At 48.8% G+C, this 12,852-nt stretch overlaps 1 protein-coding gene across 8 annotated transcripts in view; it reads left to right on the forward strand.

Moving 5' to 3' along the window:
* EHMT1 (euchromatic histone lysine methyltransferase 1) overlaps nt 1–12,852 on the forward strand; it is a 123,487-nt gene that overhangs the window by 29,196 nt on the left and 81,439 nt on the right. The window contains exon 1 of one of the 8 annotated variants that reach the window (XM_050319763.1): nt 10,860–10,880. The exons of the other annotated variants lie outside the window; for them this stretch is intronic. Coding sequence (XP_050175720.1) covers nt 10,875–10,880 — 6 coding nt within the window. The 5' untranslated portion in view covers nt 10,860–10,874. Of the gene's footprint in view, nt 1–10,859; nt 10,881–12,852 lie in introns of those variants that run through there. 8 annotated transcript variants of the gene reach the window in all.

Below are 12,852 nucleotides of genomic sequence, written 5' to 3' on the forward strand. Positions count from 1 at the left end.
TATGTTAAATTAAGCAACAATATTGGCCTGGATGTTGTTTGAAATATTAAATGTGGCAGTCGGAACACCAAGCGAAATGTTTGCACATTTTAATCGCTCCACGAGCAGTTTTTAAATATTTTATTCCAAGGGATGATCAGGAACGCTGAAAAAACTGTCCCTGCATCTCCTTGATGTGCCTCCTTCCCCATGCCAGGTGCAGCATCCCTGGGATGGGATGGAGGGGTGGAATGCCAGGAGGTTGCTGCTCCCTCTGAGTGTGGGAGCTCATGGATACACCAGTGGAGGCCTCCAAAATCCTCCAAAACTGCTTGGAATCTAAAAAACCAGCATGGCCAGAGGGGTGTCCCACACCAGGCTTGCCTTAGAGAGGTTTTTCCTGCTGATGCTTGGGGTTTCCTAAGGATTTCCTGGGGCAAAACACCTCTGAGCTTCCCCAAAACGCCTCTGAGCTTCCCCAAAACGCCTCTGAGCTTCCCCAAAACGCCTCTGAGCTTCCCCAAAACACCTCTGAGCTTCCCCAAAACACCTCTGAGCTTCCCCAAAACGCCTCTGAGCTTCCCCAAAACTCCTCTGAGCTTCCCCAAAACTCCTCTGAGCTTCCCCAAAACGCCTCTGAACTTCCCAGGCTTGGCAGCTCCTGGGTTGTCTCCTGGTTGGTTTCTCCCTGTGCTGGTGGCTGTGCTGGGAGGGCTCCCTTCCCAGCAGGTAAGGCCATGGATTGCATTCCCTCTTTGGCTAGCTGGGTATTTATTTATTATTCTGTTTTTTTCCTCAAGTTGTTCATTGATCAAGGCAGATCCTCTTCTTCCTGCTTTGATGCAGCCGTTCCAAGGAAGGGATTCACTGTTGGGAATGTTGGAGCCATGGAGCTCTGCTTATACCTTGGGACCACCTCCACAATACACAGGAGGTAGAAAATATCCCTGTGGGCAGATTTCTGATGGGGTTGGCTTTAAATCTGGGCACACTGCAAAGGCACTTCTGTGGTGGTGCCTTGTTCACTGTTTAAGGTTAAAAATGAGGGGATATGAGCAGGTTTTCTGAAGTCTTTGGTTTTGGGGGCTCTTTGAATTGTGTGGCAGCTTGTGTTGCATCAAAACATGCACAGAGCAGGGTGGCTTTGGCAGTACCTGTGTGTGACTCCATAGCATTCACACCTCTTTGTTGTCAGACATCAAAAGGGCAGAGTAGAAGCTCAAAATTCAACCAAGTTTGACTTTTCCTTTTCTCTTTTCCTATTTAGTATAAAGTGCATGCTTTTCTGTGGGAGAGCTTTGAAAAAAAACCAAAAAACAACCCAAGCCAAACCCTGAAGCTTCATTGCAATTTTCTTTATTATTTTAATTTAAAGAATAACTCTTATGATGATAAATGGGGACTGCTGGTGATTCACGATGGAAGAAAGCAAGTGGAAGTAGAAGGCACAGTGGAATGGAGGTCATTGCTGAAAATATCTGCTGCAAAACCAAGGGTATGTTGGGGAGGGAAGGCAAAAGTCCAGAGTTGGAAGGGAAAATCTGGTGAGGAGGGAGCTGGGGGGGCTCAACCTGGAGAAAAGGAGGCTCAGGGGGGTTCGGGCTCTGCTCCCAGAGAACAAGGGACAGGAGGAGAGGAAATGGCCTCAAATTGTGCCAGGGGAGGTTCAGGTTGGACATCAGGAGGAATTTCTTCATGGAAAAGGTTGTCCAGCCCTGGCACAACTGCCCAGGGCAGTGGTGGAATCCCCATCCCTGGAGGGATTTAAGAGTTGTGTGGATGTGGCACTTTGGGACGTGGGTCAGTGGTGACCTTGGGGGGATTGGTTGGACTTGATGGTGTTACAGAGCTTCTCCAAATGATTCCATGACCTTTGGGAGCTTTGGTTAAGCAGTAAAGCTGGGCTTTATAAAGTGGGCTGTGGTGTGTGAGGAGAAGCTTCAAGTGCCACCTCCTGTTCCACCTGCCAATTTTATTCTTATTATTTACTGCAAAGAGATGTTTCTCTTTGGTTTTGGGTTGGGTTCATGTTTGTGCTGCACTAATACTTGTTTAACAGTTCACCCTCCTCATGGGATAGGGGCAGCTGTGTAAAACCTGAATTTGCTGACAAGATCTGATATGCATTTAACGGATAACTAATAACTTAATCACTTAATAATTTAATTAGTTAGGCAGGACAAGGTAGGCCAGGCTTGTAGGAAAATCTCAAGTCAGTTAAACCTCACTGCTGCCTGTACCTCGAGGTGAGCAGCACCAGGGTCTTTGTTTTTAAACCTGCCCCAAGAGGGGAGTATGAAAGGATTAGAGAGCAAGAAGTGGGATGGAGAGAATAAATTAGAAACAGAGGCAAAAGAAAATACAGGGATTAAAAACGTGGGAAGAGAGCTTGAAACACAAGAGGAAAAATGGCCTGGATGATGAAGCTTTGAAAGGTGAGGGACTGGGCATCTGTGCATGTGAACAACTGCAAACAGGAAAAACTGATCCCCAAAAAATGTCTAGGGAGGAACTTGGGTATGTAGGCAGGAAAGTGGGAAACAGGTGAAGATGGCAAAGGGGTTGGGAGGCAAGTGCTGGTGGTCTCTGCAGCAGCTGGAGAAAGATCTGCTTTAATTGTCCTTTATTCCAGTGACTAAAAAGTGATACAAAAAAGTCTCCTGAGCCCTGAATATGGAAGGGGTGATGAGTGGGAAGGACTGACCCTTCCATTCTCCATGGGGAACATCTCAGATGGCCTGTGGTTGTGATGGGGAGGGCAGTGCTCTACCAGGTTGAGAAACCTGATTTTAAAGGTCTCCTACAAACCCTGTGGTTGGTTGAAGGGAGAGGAAATGGAGCAGGACTGTACCTGGCTAATGGAGGAACAAAACCACATCAGTTGGTTGTCTTACGGTTGTGTCACTGCCCTGCACTGTCCCCAGTGCCCAAAGAGCTGTGCTTGAATCAGCTCTCCCAGCACTGCAGCCCAGTGAAGGCAAAACAAAGCCTATTTTGACCTCTGTAGCTAATTTAAGTTAATTTGCCTTGTGTATCCTTACTGGCAAATCAAGGCAATATAGTTGTAACCTTCATGTAACCTATCTCCTGGTCTGAGCACAGACATGGCCTCTGCAGTGAAGGCAGAGCCTCCACTTAGTTCTCAATTAGCTGGTGAGAAAGAAATCAGTTGTGCTCTGATAGACCTCGTGTCCCTCACAGACACGGCAGGGCCGAGGGGCCTGAGCTCGGTGGAGTTGGGTTCTCACTGCGCAGTTTGGCTTTCACCTCCGTGAAATACATGAGGAGATCTTGGGTGAGTTTTGGGATGAGGTACAGGCTGAGCTGACCTTGATTCTGTGAGGAGCTTGTCGTAAGGCAGCTGTGCAGGTCAGCACAGCTGGATCCATTGGGAAAGCAGCTCTTTAAAAGGAAATGATGGCACCAAACTAACTTCCTTCTTCCCAGGCAGGCAGGCTGAAGGTGAAGCCAGCTGCAGGTGTTACAGGGATGACATGAGGGATAAGAATCCCTGGAGTTGCTGGACGTGGTTACTTTATGTGCACTTCGCTGTCCTTCCTCCATCACTCAGATCTGAGCAGAAGGTCCCAGTCAGGACCCAGCAGAATTAGTCCTGCTCTATAAGCCCCTCAGGATGCCATTTACCTAGGCTGCTGTGTACAAACTGCACCATTGCAGGAGGATTCGTGTGTACTTGTGGGTTTTTTGCTTGTGCCTTGCAAAGGGGATGCAGCCTTGTCTTGGGGTTTTATGGTTTAAAGGCAAACTTTGATTTATGACACCCATTCAATCCCCTTGGGAAAGGGGTGTGCTTAGATTACAATGGGATATTCAGGGCTTTACAGGACCTTCTGCAGTGCTTTTCTCAGTAGGGAGAGGAAGAAGAGCATTGGCTGCAGTTTGAAGTGACAGGCACTTTGGGTTGCTTTAGAGCTGATCTTTAATTCTGTTCCTTCTGAACAGGACTCAGAGAAACAAAAATGTTGGTGCATGTGGTATATCCCAGCATATTGACCTGTAAATATCCACCCTTGAAGGTTTTCACACTGTGTCAGGAAAGGGGAATATCACAAATACCACAGTGCTGGTGGCAGTTCCTGAGGGATTTTCCCTTAATAATGTCATTATCATGGTCTGAGTGGGGCTTTCCCTCTGCTCTTTCCTAAAGGAGGGGAAAAAGCCACGGAGCAGTTCTCCTGCTGGGATGGGAATGTTGTCTATTTGTGCTCAAGGCTCAGAGGCACTTGTGCTTCTCTCAGGTGCCTGCTGATACCTTACACCTGCTCAGGGCAGGAGAAGACAGCACAACTGTCCCAAGGCTGGCTGGGAAGGTCCCTCTCTTGCAGCCTCGGGACCTTGCTTGGGGTCTGTCCCCTTTTGTGGCAGAAGGACGGGGCAGGGGGCATATGCAGGGAAAAGATTCCAAGGGATTTGAGTTCCTCTCTGGGGTTTTGCTTTGAAGCAGTGTATCACTCAACCTGAAGGGCACGTTATTTTGAGGCAGTGTTTTGGGGAGAGGCTGTTCTGGAGGGTGCTCAGGACCCAGCCCTGTCCATACCTGGGGCTCCAGGGCCTCTCCTGAGCTGCGTCCCCCACACTGTGTGAGAGCTGAACGTGCTGAGGAGGCAGTGCAAGAGCTGATGAAAGGGCTGAGTGATGTTTGCCAGGTGCTGCAGCAGCTCTGGGCTCCACTCAGCCATCTGGGGAGGGATCAGCCCTCCTGAGCAGCGCGAGGAACGTGCTGAGGTGACGCTCTGCAGCACCTTCCCTCCCCTGGCAGGGCCTGGCTGTGCTTCCTCAGCTGCTGCCTGGCAGGGAATCCTGGAAATCTTTTTTGGAGGGCCATGTTCTGCCCCTCTGGCTGTTTTTTCTTGGCTTGTGCCTGAAGGCAGTGCTGCAGTTCTGTTCCCCAAGTGCAGCAGGAGTCATTAATCAGAGCTCAGGGCGCTGCTCTGGGTCTGGGTTTGGGTTTGGGTTTGAGGACAGTGCCAGGGATGATCCAGCTGCTCATAAACTTCATGTGAAACTCCAGATCTTTCAGCTACCAAGCAAATGTCTTACACAAACTCAGCTTTGCTTCCTCCAGCAGTCCTTGAGTTCGTTTCATTGAAGCTCCAGAGTGATCAAGGCTGGCATTTGGCTTCCTGTTGCAGAAGAAAAATACTCAGGATTTATTTTTTTCCCCTATTGCCTATCTATTTTTATTTTATTTTATTTTTGGTGTTAGGTGTTATCACTGAACCAGAACCAACCAACTTCTACTTGTTTATTTCTCTGGGTTGGGGCTGCATGAGAGTGGAGGAGAAGGGCTCCTTAGAGATTCCAAAGGTCCATGATGCTTTTGATGTGCACATTTGGGTTCAGGAGATCAGCACGGGGAGGGAGAGCCTGTGCTCTGTACAGAGCACTGGGAGGGTGAAGCCCTTTCCTGTTCCTTGCATAATAAAAGTGGTGCAAATGATCTTTTTCTCAGTGTGCACAACTTCTCCTGAATCCTGGAGAATCCTTTGCTTTGCTTCCCAAACAGGTTTTATTTGCTGTGGCCAAGAGTGGGCAGAGGGGGAGAGGGGCTGCTGGGTAGACGTTCTGCAAGGCTTATCTCTCCCTGTTCTCTGGCTCACGGCTCTGAGAGCTGGTGGTTATTGCAGCATCTTGTGGTTTGTTTGGTTTTCTTCTTCCCAGTGTTTCACTGTGAGCCTTTCAGTTTAAATGTTGACAAAATGAAGCTCTGTGCCTCCTTTGAGGCAAGTGAATGGATATTGTCCAGAAGGGTAGGAAGGGGTGGGGGAAGAACTGGAAGGAAGTTATTTTTGAGATAGTGGTTTGATTTTTGATGTGAAACCAGTGATTATTGTCAAGTGCACTGACCATTTGCATCTGTACATCTGTTCTTTCCCCTGGAAAATGGCAGGAAGCCACGCCAGGGGGGGTTTAGGCTGGATATTGGGAAAAGGACCACAGGGTGGTTGGCACTGAACAGGCTCCCCAGGGCAGTGGGCACAGCCCCAAGGCTGCCAGAGCTCCAGGAGGGTTTGGACAACACTCTGAGGGACAGGGTGGGATTGCTGGGGTGTCTGTGCAGGGCCAGGAGCTGGACTGGATGATCCTTGTGGGTCCCTTCCAGCTCAGGGTGTTCTAAAAATAGGTTTGAGAAACTCTGTCTGAATTGGCTGCCCAGAATCAGTGTGTGACTCTGGATTTAAAATTTATTTTTTGGTTCTGTAGAGCTTTGACGTGGGAAGGTATCACAGTGAGCTCATCAGCCTTGAGCTCTGGGTACTGTCCTCACCTCAGTCCTCTGGAATACAGCAAGGCTTTGGTATTGTAGTTCTGGGAACCCAAGCAAATGGGATGGTTTGGTGATTTGAGCATTACAATAAATCCCATGCCTGCCATCCCAGATACAGACCCATGTTCAGAAGTCTCTGGACACACATGGGACTCACAGCTTCTACTGGCTCACTGTTCCTCCCACACCTGCAGTAGTTAAATTTGTTAGGAAGTGGTGTCATCTGCATTGCCACATTTCCTTGTGTTTGATCCAGTCTTTTCACCCAAGCCCTTGCCAGGTGTTTAATGCATCTGGACTAAACCCCCATAACTCATGCCCTCGCCCCAGGGGCTTTGACTTGCAGCCCAGTTATCTGACAAAACATTTCTAAGGAACTTCTCTGAATTCATTGCTCCTGTTGGTTGATTCCAACGTGTCTGACTGCCTTTTTTGAGTCTGGCTTGTGTCCTGGTGTCACAGATTCACCCACACAGCATCTCTTTTGAACTTGGCAAGGGGCATGAAGGGCTCTTTAGTGATTGCAGGGTCACTGTTCTGGATAAATATCTCCAAAAACATATTTGTTATAGGGAATATTAGAGGGAGAACATACTGATGTGTTTGTTATGTACATTGAGGGGTTTTGGGGTTATCTGGTTGTTTTTAAGTAATAGAGGATGGGATTTTTTTCAAGGGAACGTGAAGTGCTTGAACTTCACTGGAATTCAAATTCAGCTCATCCCAAGTGGGCTGTCCCAAGACATTCCTGAGGTGACTCAGTAAATTAGCAGCAAAGCATGACTTCACATCCATGTTTCCTGTATCATGATGCTCTACATCTGTGAAGGAACACTCCAGAAATTTTTGGCAGTTAATTCTCCAAGCCTTGATTTTCCCAGAAGTGGATACATTAATATTGCCCATTATTCCTACCTCTTATTACAAATTGCTTTGTAAGTCCTCATTATTGTTGGAATACCTTTAAGCAAATCCCCATGTATATCCACCTGCTTCTCTTTTACCTGGTGATGTTTAGATGCTCTTTTTTAAGTGTATGCTCTGCTTTTGGTTCAGGAAGAATTAGATGATTTCCCTTGGTCTTCCCACAGAATTCGTTCAGCAGCCTCCCAAAACTCCTTAAGACTGTGCCATTGGTTAGAATAAAATTAAGTGATCACAGTACCTGGTAAAGGGTGCCCAGTGTTGGTAGCCTGGGGGATTTGCCTCCAGGATTCCTTAAGAGCAGCAGGAATGGAACTCTGAGCCAGAGGTGTTGAGTGCTCTTCAGCCACACTGGAAAAGCCAATGTGCTGAAAAGACATGAATTTTTCAAGCTCAGAGGTGAGACCCTGTGGCAGTTCTGCTGGACTTTTGCAGGGTTTTAAGGGTTTTTTTGGTGCTTTTTGTTTACAGATTGCCTTGCTCAGCATATTGAAGAGGAGAGCAAGGCTGCTCTGTCAGGAGAGGGGCATTGGCAGGCTCAGAACCCCTTTGGAATATCTGGGGTGTTGGAGCCCGAGGCCTGACTTTGAGGTGTGAGGCATCCAGGGTTCAGTGTTGGACACTGGCTCCTGCAATGGCTCTGGGATTCTCCAGGGGCAGGGAATCGTGAGGCTTTGTCCTTCATGTGCAGGAAGGAGGTTTTTCTTGGTCCTGTTGCCTTCTCTTTGTGCAGCTCCCTTGTTTTTTTCTCATCCAGTGATCCAAACAGGAACAGGCCCCCCTTGGAGACCCTTCTCAGGTGGGGATTGCAACCTGGCCTCATCCTGGGAGTGACCTCTGTGCTGAGTCAGCCCTGGGGAGGGAATGTTTGAGGAGCCATAATTCTATTTGCTGTTCTCCTGAGTGTCCATTTTATGCCATATCTGATGGATTTGTGAGAAGTGCTGAGCTCTCATAATTCCTGACGGAGGCTCTGGAGGGTGGAGGCACCCGATTCCCTTTGCAAATGAGCCTGTGGATAACTCAGCTCTGACACTGTTGCCCTCCCTCCTCTTTCTTACCCACACAGAGAGGTTGTGTGTCATCACCACAGGATTTACTGCCTTCAGAGGGAGGACGTGATGGGAGCAGGTCTGGGTGAAGAGTTATGGCAGCACAGAAAGGCTGCCTTCCCACCTCCCTGCTGCGTGCCTTGGTGGGAAAGAGCTGGGCTTAAAACTGGCAAAGCAGACCTACAAGAGGTTATCACTTTCTGTTTTATTAGGCTTGTGTTGACTCTTCAGCCTGTGTTGGAAGCAGGTGTGTTTGAGCTGTGCTGGTGTGTCCTTTGGAGGGATGTGGTGGGAGCAGGACAGGATTTCCCTCTTAGGCTGCTCCTCCACTGGAACCACTGTGTGTAGCCCAGGGTAAGCAAATCACTCTGGCTTTGCTGTTTTTTTTTTTTCTACCTATCCCCAAGGAAACAATATAAATGCCATGCCTCGAGTGTGTATCTGTTGAGGGCAAACAGGATCTTTAAACAGTGATGAACCGTGGTTTTCCCTCAGTGCAGCAAACCAATGGTTCATTAGTGAAATATATTAATAATCCTCCTGTGAACCCTGTTGGTAAGTGAATCTGCTTTAATTCCTTTGTATCAGCAAGGGCTGCAGGTATGGATGTCTTCCTTACATAAAATAAAGAAAAGGAAGAAAGCAATGCTTGCAAATTGGTCTTTGTTTCCAAGGAAACAAATTTGACATGCTCGAGCTGTGCGAGATGCAAACACCTCTCGACTCAGCAGACATGCCTCGGGATTTTATGGTCTGGATATTATTTTTAAACTACCTCCAATTTAGAGGCGAGGGAGAGGATGGGAATAGAAAATTGTTGGTGGGGTTTATCAATCTGTGCTTAATGAAAGCACCGGGCGGTGTCTGGGATTGCCCGGCGTGGCGTGGAGGGAATGGCTCCTGATGAAGGTCCCCGGGAAGGGGCAGCCTGGGGCCAAACAGCCCCTCCAGTGACATCCTTCAGCAGCAAGAGAGGTCTGAGGGGAGCCCTGTGCTGAATTAATATGGTTTATCCTGGGTCACTTTACCAAATGTTTTGTGCTCTAAAAATATTTGAGCAAAACGCAGCTCGCCAGCGCTTGGCTGCCGGGCTGCCTGGAGCTCCGGAGGCAGCTGCGAACACGCTCCCAAATAATTTGCTAAAAAGCTGTGGCTCAGTGTTGAGGACTGGGCTGGATTTATCAGGGAAGGGATGAGAGAACAACGTCATGAGTTGTTTGCGTGGTGCATCTGGCACAGATGTGCTGGGGCCTGAGGAAAATCTTGACTTTGGCTTGGCTCGTGGCACTGCACAGAAAGGCTCGTCGCGTTGTTGTGACTCCCTTGGGAGTTCGGGTCAGGAAAGAAGCTGGGTTGGGGTTCATCTGCCACCCTGATTTTTTTTTTTTCCTTTTCCGAACTGTCGTGTTGATAAAGGAACTTGTTTTATTTTTTTAGTTATGTTTCAAACTCCAGCGCTGGGGCAGACACTGCACGTGTGTGGCAGAGGGGGGCATGGGAAGCGAACACCGCTCGGCACAGCACACACAAGTCATGGATTTCAACATCCAGAGCTGCTTTTGGCCTGGGCCCAGCATGAGGAACAGGGGAAATACTATATACCTTCCAACTTTGTTGGGATTGAATAACCAATTTTTGCCCTGGCAAAGCTGAACCTCTGCACCAACTCTCTTTGTTTTCTGGAGCAGTTCAGAGACCTGGGAGGGATCTGTAGGGAACATGCAAAGGATATTTTGGGAAATACAAGTTTTTAAGTCAAGCTCCATGTGCAGATCACTCACAGTGGACAGGGCTGTTGTGTGTCTTTGCACCTTTTGTTTGGAAAACTGGAAAGGATTTAAAAAAAACAAACCCTCTCTTAACCCTTCCATGAAACAGTTCTACTGCATTGAGGAGACAAGGTAATGATGGAGGAGTTTCAGAGGTGACAAGTGGAAAACAAAGCTCTCTTAAAATTCAGGTCCTTGGGAAAACATAGCATGAAGTGTGTTGCACTGCAGTCTCTCCCCCTCTTTCATCCTGCTGTTTAACTTCCTTGCAAATGGAGTTAAAATAACCTTCAAGGAGATCAGGGTAGACTGGGGTAGGTTTAGCTTTAAGATGGCTGGGAAGCACTATTTGCACTGCCAGCTGAAAGCCGCACTTGAAGCCTCTTGGAGGGGAAAAAAAAATAATATTAATGGCATTTTATGAAAATCTTGTGATTTGTGGAAGGCCCAGAGTGCCAGATCGCCCGGTTTGGGTGTCACTGGGAAATGCTCCTTTTGCACAAGGCTTGCCTGAGACAGGATTTTCCTTGCTTTTGTTCTAAAACGAGATGCCTGCAGCCTAAAAACGCCTGCGATCCCCGCAGCGAGAGCTTCACCTCCTTGACAGAGGATGGGAAGAGGAAGGTTGGCTGGATTGGGGATGAATCCTGCACCATTTCTTTTTTTTTTTTTTTTTTTTTTTGCTAATGACACTTCCTTATGCTTACATTTCATTAAAGCTCTGAAATGGCTGAAGATCAGCCCGCACTGAGCATGCTCCGGGGTGGAGGCTGCACCCATGGAGTGAGATGGATTTGTGGCTGGAGCAGGGATAGGCCTGGAGTCAGGACCTGGAGGGACCCGCAGCTCCCCGCAGCCAGGATGGAGGTAGGGCAAATCCAGTCGCTTCCTTGCCGTGCCCCCAGGCTGGGGGAGCGAGGAGAGACCGGATGGAGCAAGAGCTGCTGGAATGGATTCAAAAGCAGCGCAGTTAAACCACTGACACGAGATGGCTTCAAACGCTTCCTGCGGATCCGCGGGGAGGGGTTTGGAACACTGACCTTTGCTGGCTGGCAGGCCCGTGCGGAGAAGGGACCTGTGCAATGTCAGGGTGGTGACATGAGGTGACAGCAGGCAGGGGCTGCAGCCAGGGCTGTGCCTTCATGGTGGAGGCCATGTGATCCCGTCTCGGGCGCTAATTGTTATTGATGGGGAGCCTTGCAGGGCTCGGACCTGCCCCGCAGTTCAAAACCAGGATCCGTCCGGGATGGTGGGAGGGCGGAAGAATGTCAAACTCAAACTCCCTTTTCCAGCCTTGTTTTTGCATTCCAGTGGTGGCAAACAAACCTTGCCACATCAGGTCCTCCAAACTGGCAAGGGAGAGGAGGGAATGTATTTGTTTATTCCTTTGGCTGTGAGGTTTTCTGTGCTTCTTGCAGGGGGTTTGATGTGTTGGCGAGTGGGTTTTGGGGGCAGGCAGGGCACTCTGTGAGTTGTGCTCGGTTGGGCTCTTGGATTTCATCAGTAGTTGCCAGGTTTTTACAAGGAATGTGTGAGCACCAGCAGGTATGTGCTGCATGAGCCGATTGACTCCAGTTGTTGTACAAGCTCGCTGCGTGGGGAAGTGCCAATAAAACATTTACATTGGCTCTGGGTGTTTGTGTTAGCGAGGTGTAGGGAAGCTCTGGCTTGGTGTGGAGCAGGGGGGACATCGGCCACGAGCCTCAGACCTGTCTCCTCACACGTGGGAGGCGTCTTATGGGGGCCCACCCGTGTTTCGGCCTGGCTGGAGGTGAAGGTAAGGCGAGGGGTTTGCTCTGCTCAGGGCATTGGGAATATTTGGGTGTTACAGCGTTGTAGTGCTTGACTTACTGAACAGAAATCTCTGTGATCGTGGTCTGCCTTTGAAGGTAGATCAGCCCTTCCTTCAGGGCAACTCTGACCACTTTTCACAGTGTAATTCAGGGGGCAACTGGCAAAGGTTTGATTTTGTTGCTGTGTCCCAGGTGATGGTCATTCTGCATGAAGAGTCACTTCATTATCTACAGTAACTTGCCTATTTATTGCCTGGTCCCATCTTCCTGGTGCACCCAATGCTTCCTTGGTGCTTTCTGAGCCTGTTTGCTACGTCAGCCCTGTGCTGAACTGGTGACCAGTTTGCTTACTGGGCTTGCTTTTATGGTGCCTGCATAAAATCCTGCTGGCGCCCAGCTTGCTGGGCAGACAGAACTTCTACTCTTTAATGGTCCCTGGGTTGTTTATGGCTGGATGAAGGCACAAAGCAAAGCATTTATGCGAAACAAACAGCATTGTGACTGTACAGCAAGAGGGGAAAGGGTTGGATTTTCTTTGGCCGAGGTGGGGGCTGTGTTTATGGCTTTTCAGAGTTTGTCCCGGTGGCTTTTTCTCCTGGTGTGACTCTGGAGGTTGAGGTGATCTCAGCCCCAGGTTTTCAAGTATGGTCTGGCTGCCTTGATGAGGAAATTGGACTTAAACAGTTTCAGATGCTGGAAACCCACTGGTGTGCTAATTTCCTATTGTGCTGTGTGAAGGTGTAAGGGAGCCTTAAAGACCCACTGCCACCTTATGGCAGTTGCTGAGAAGCAGCTTCTGTGGAGCCAATTCCGTACACACATCATGCTCCATTTCTCCGCTCCTCCTAACCATGATACTTGCATGGAGGCAGGAGCTTTGTTTTTAAAGAGTTCACCAGCTCCTTCTGTTCCTTGCAGCAATTTGATAAAGCCAGCAGGATTTCTTGTGGAGCCCTCAACGGCGATATTCCATAGGAGCTCCTGATCCGGGCAGAGATACAAAGGCATCGGGAGCCGCCGATTCCTGTGAAGAAAACTCGCTTATT

This window comes from Myiozetetes cayanensis, unplaced genomic scaffold (genome assembly GCF_022539395.1).
Source record: "Myiozetetes cayanensis isolate MyiCay16 unplaced genomic scaffold, myiCay2020 scf23, whole genome shotgun sequence".
Classification (NCBI taxonomy): domain Eukaryota; kingdom Metazoa; phylum Chordata; class Aves; order Passeriformes; family Tyrannidae; genus Myiozetetes; species Myiozetetes cayanensis.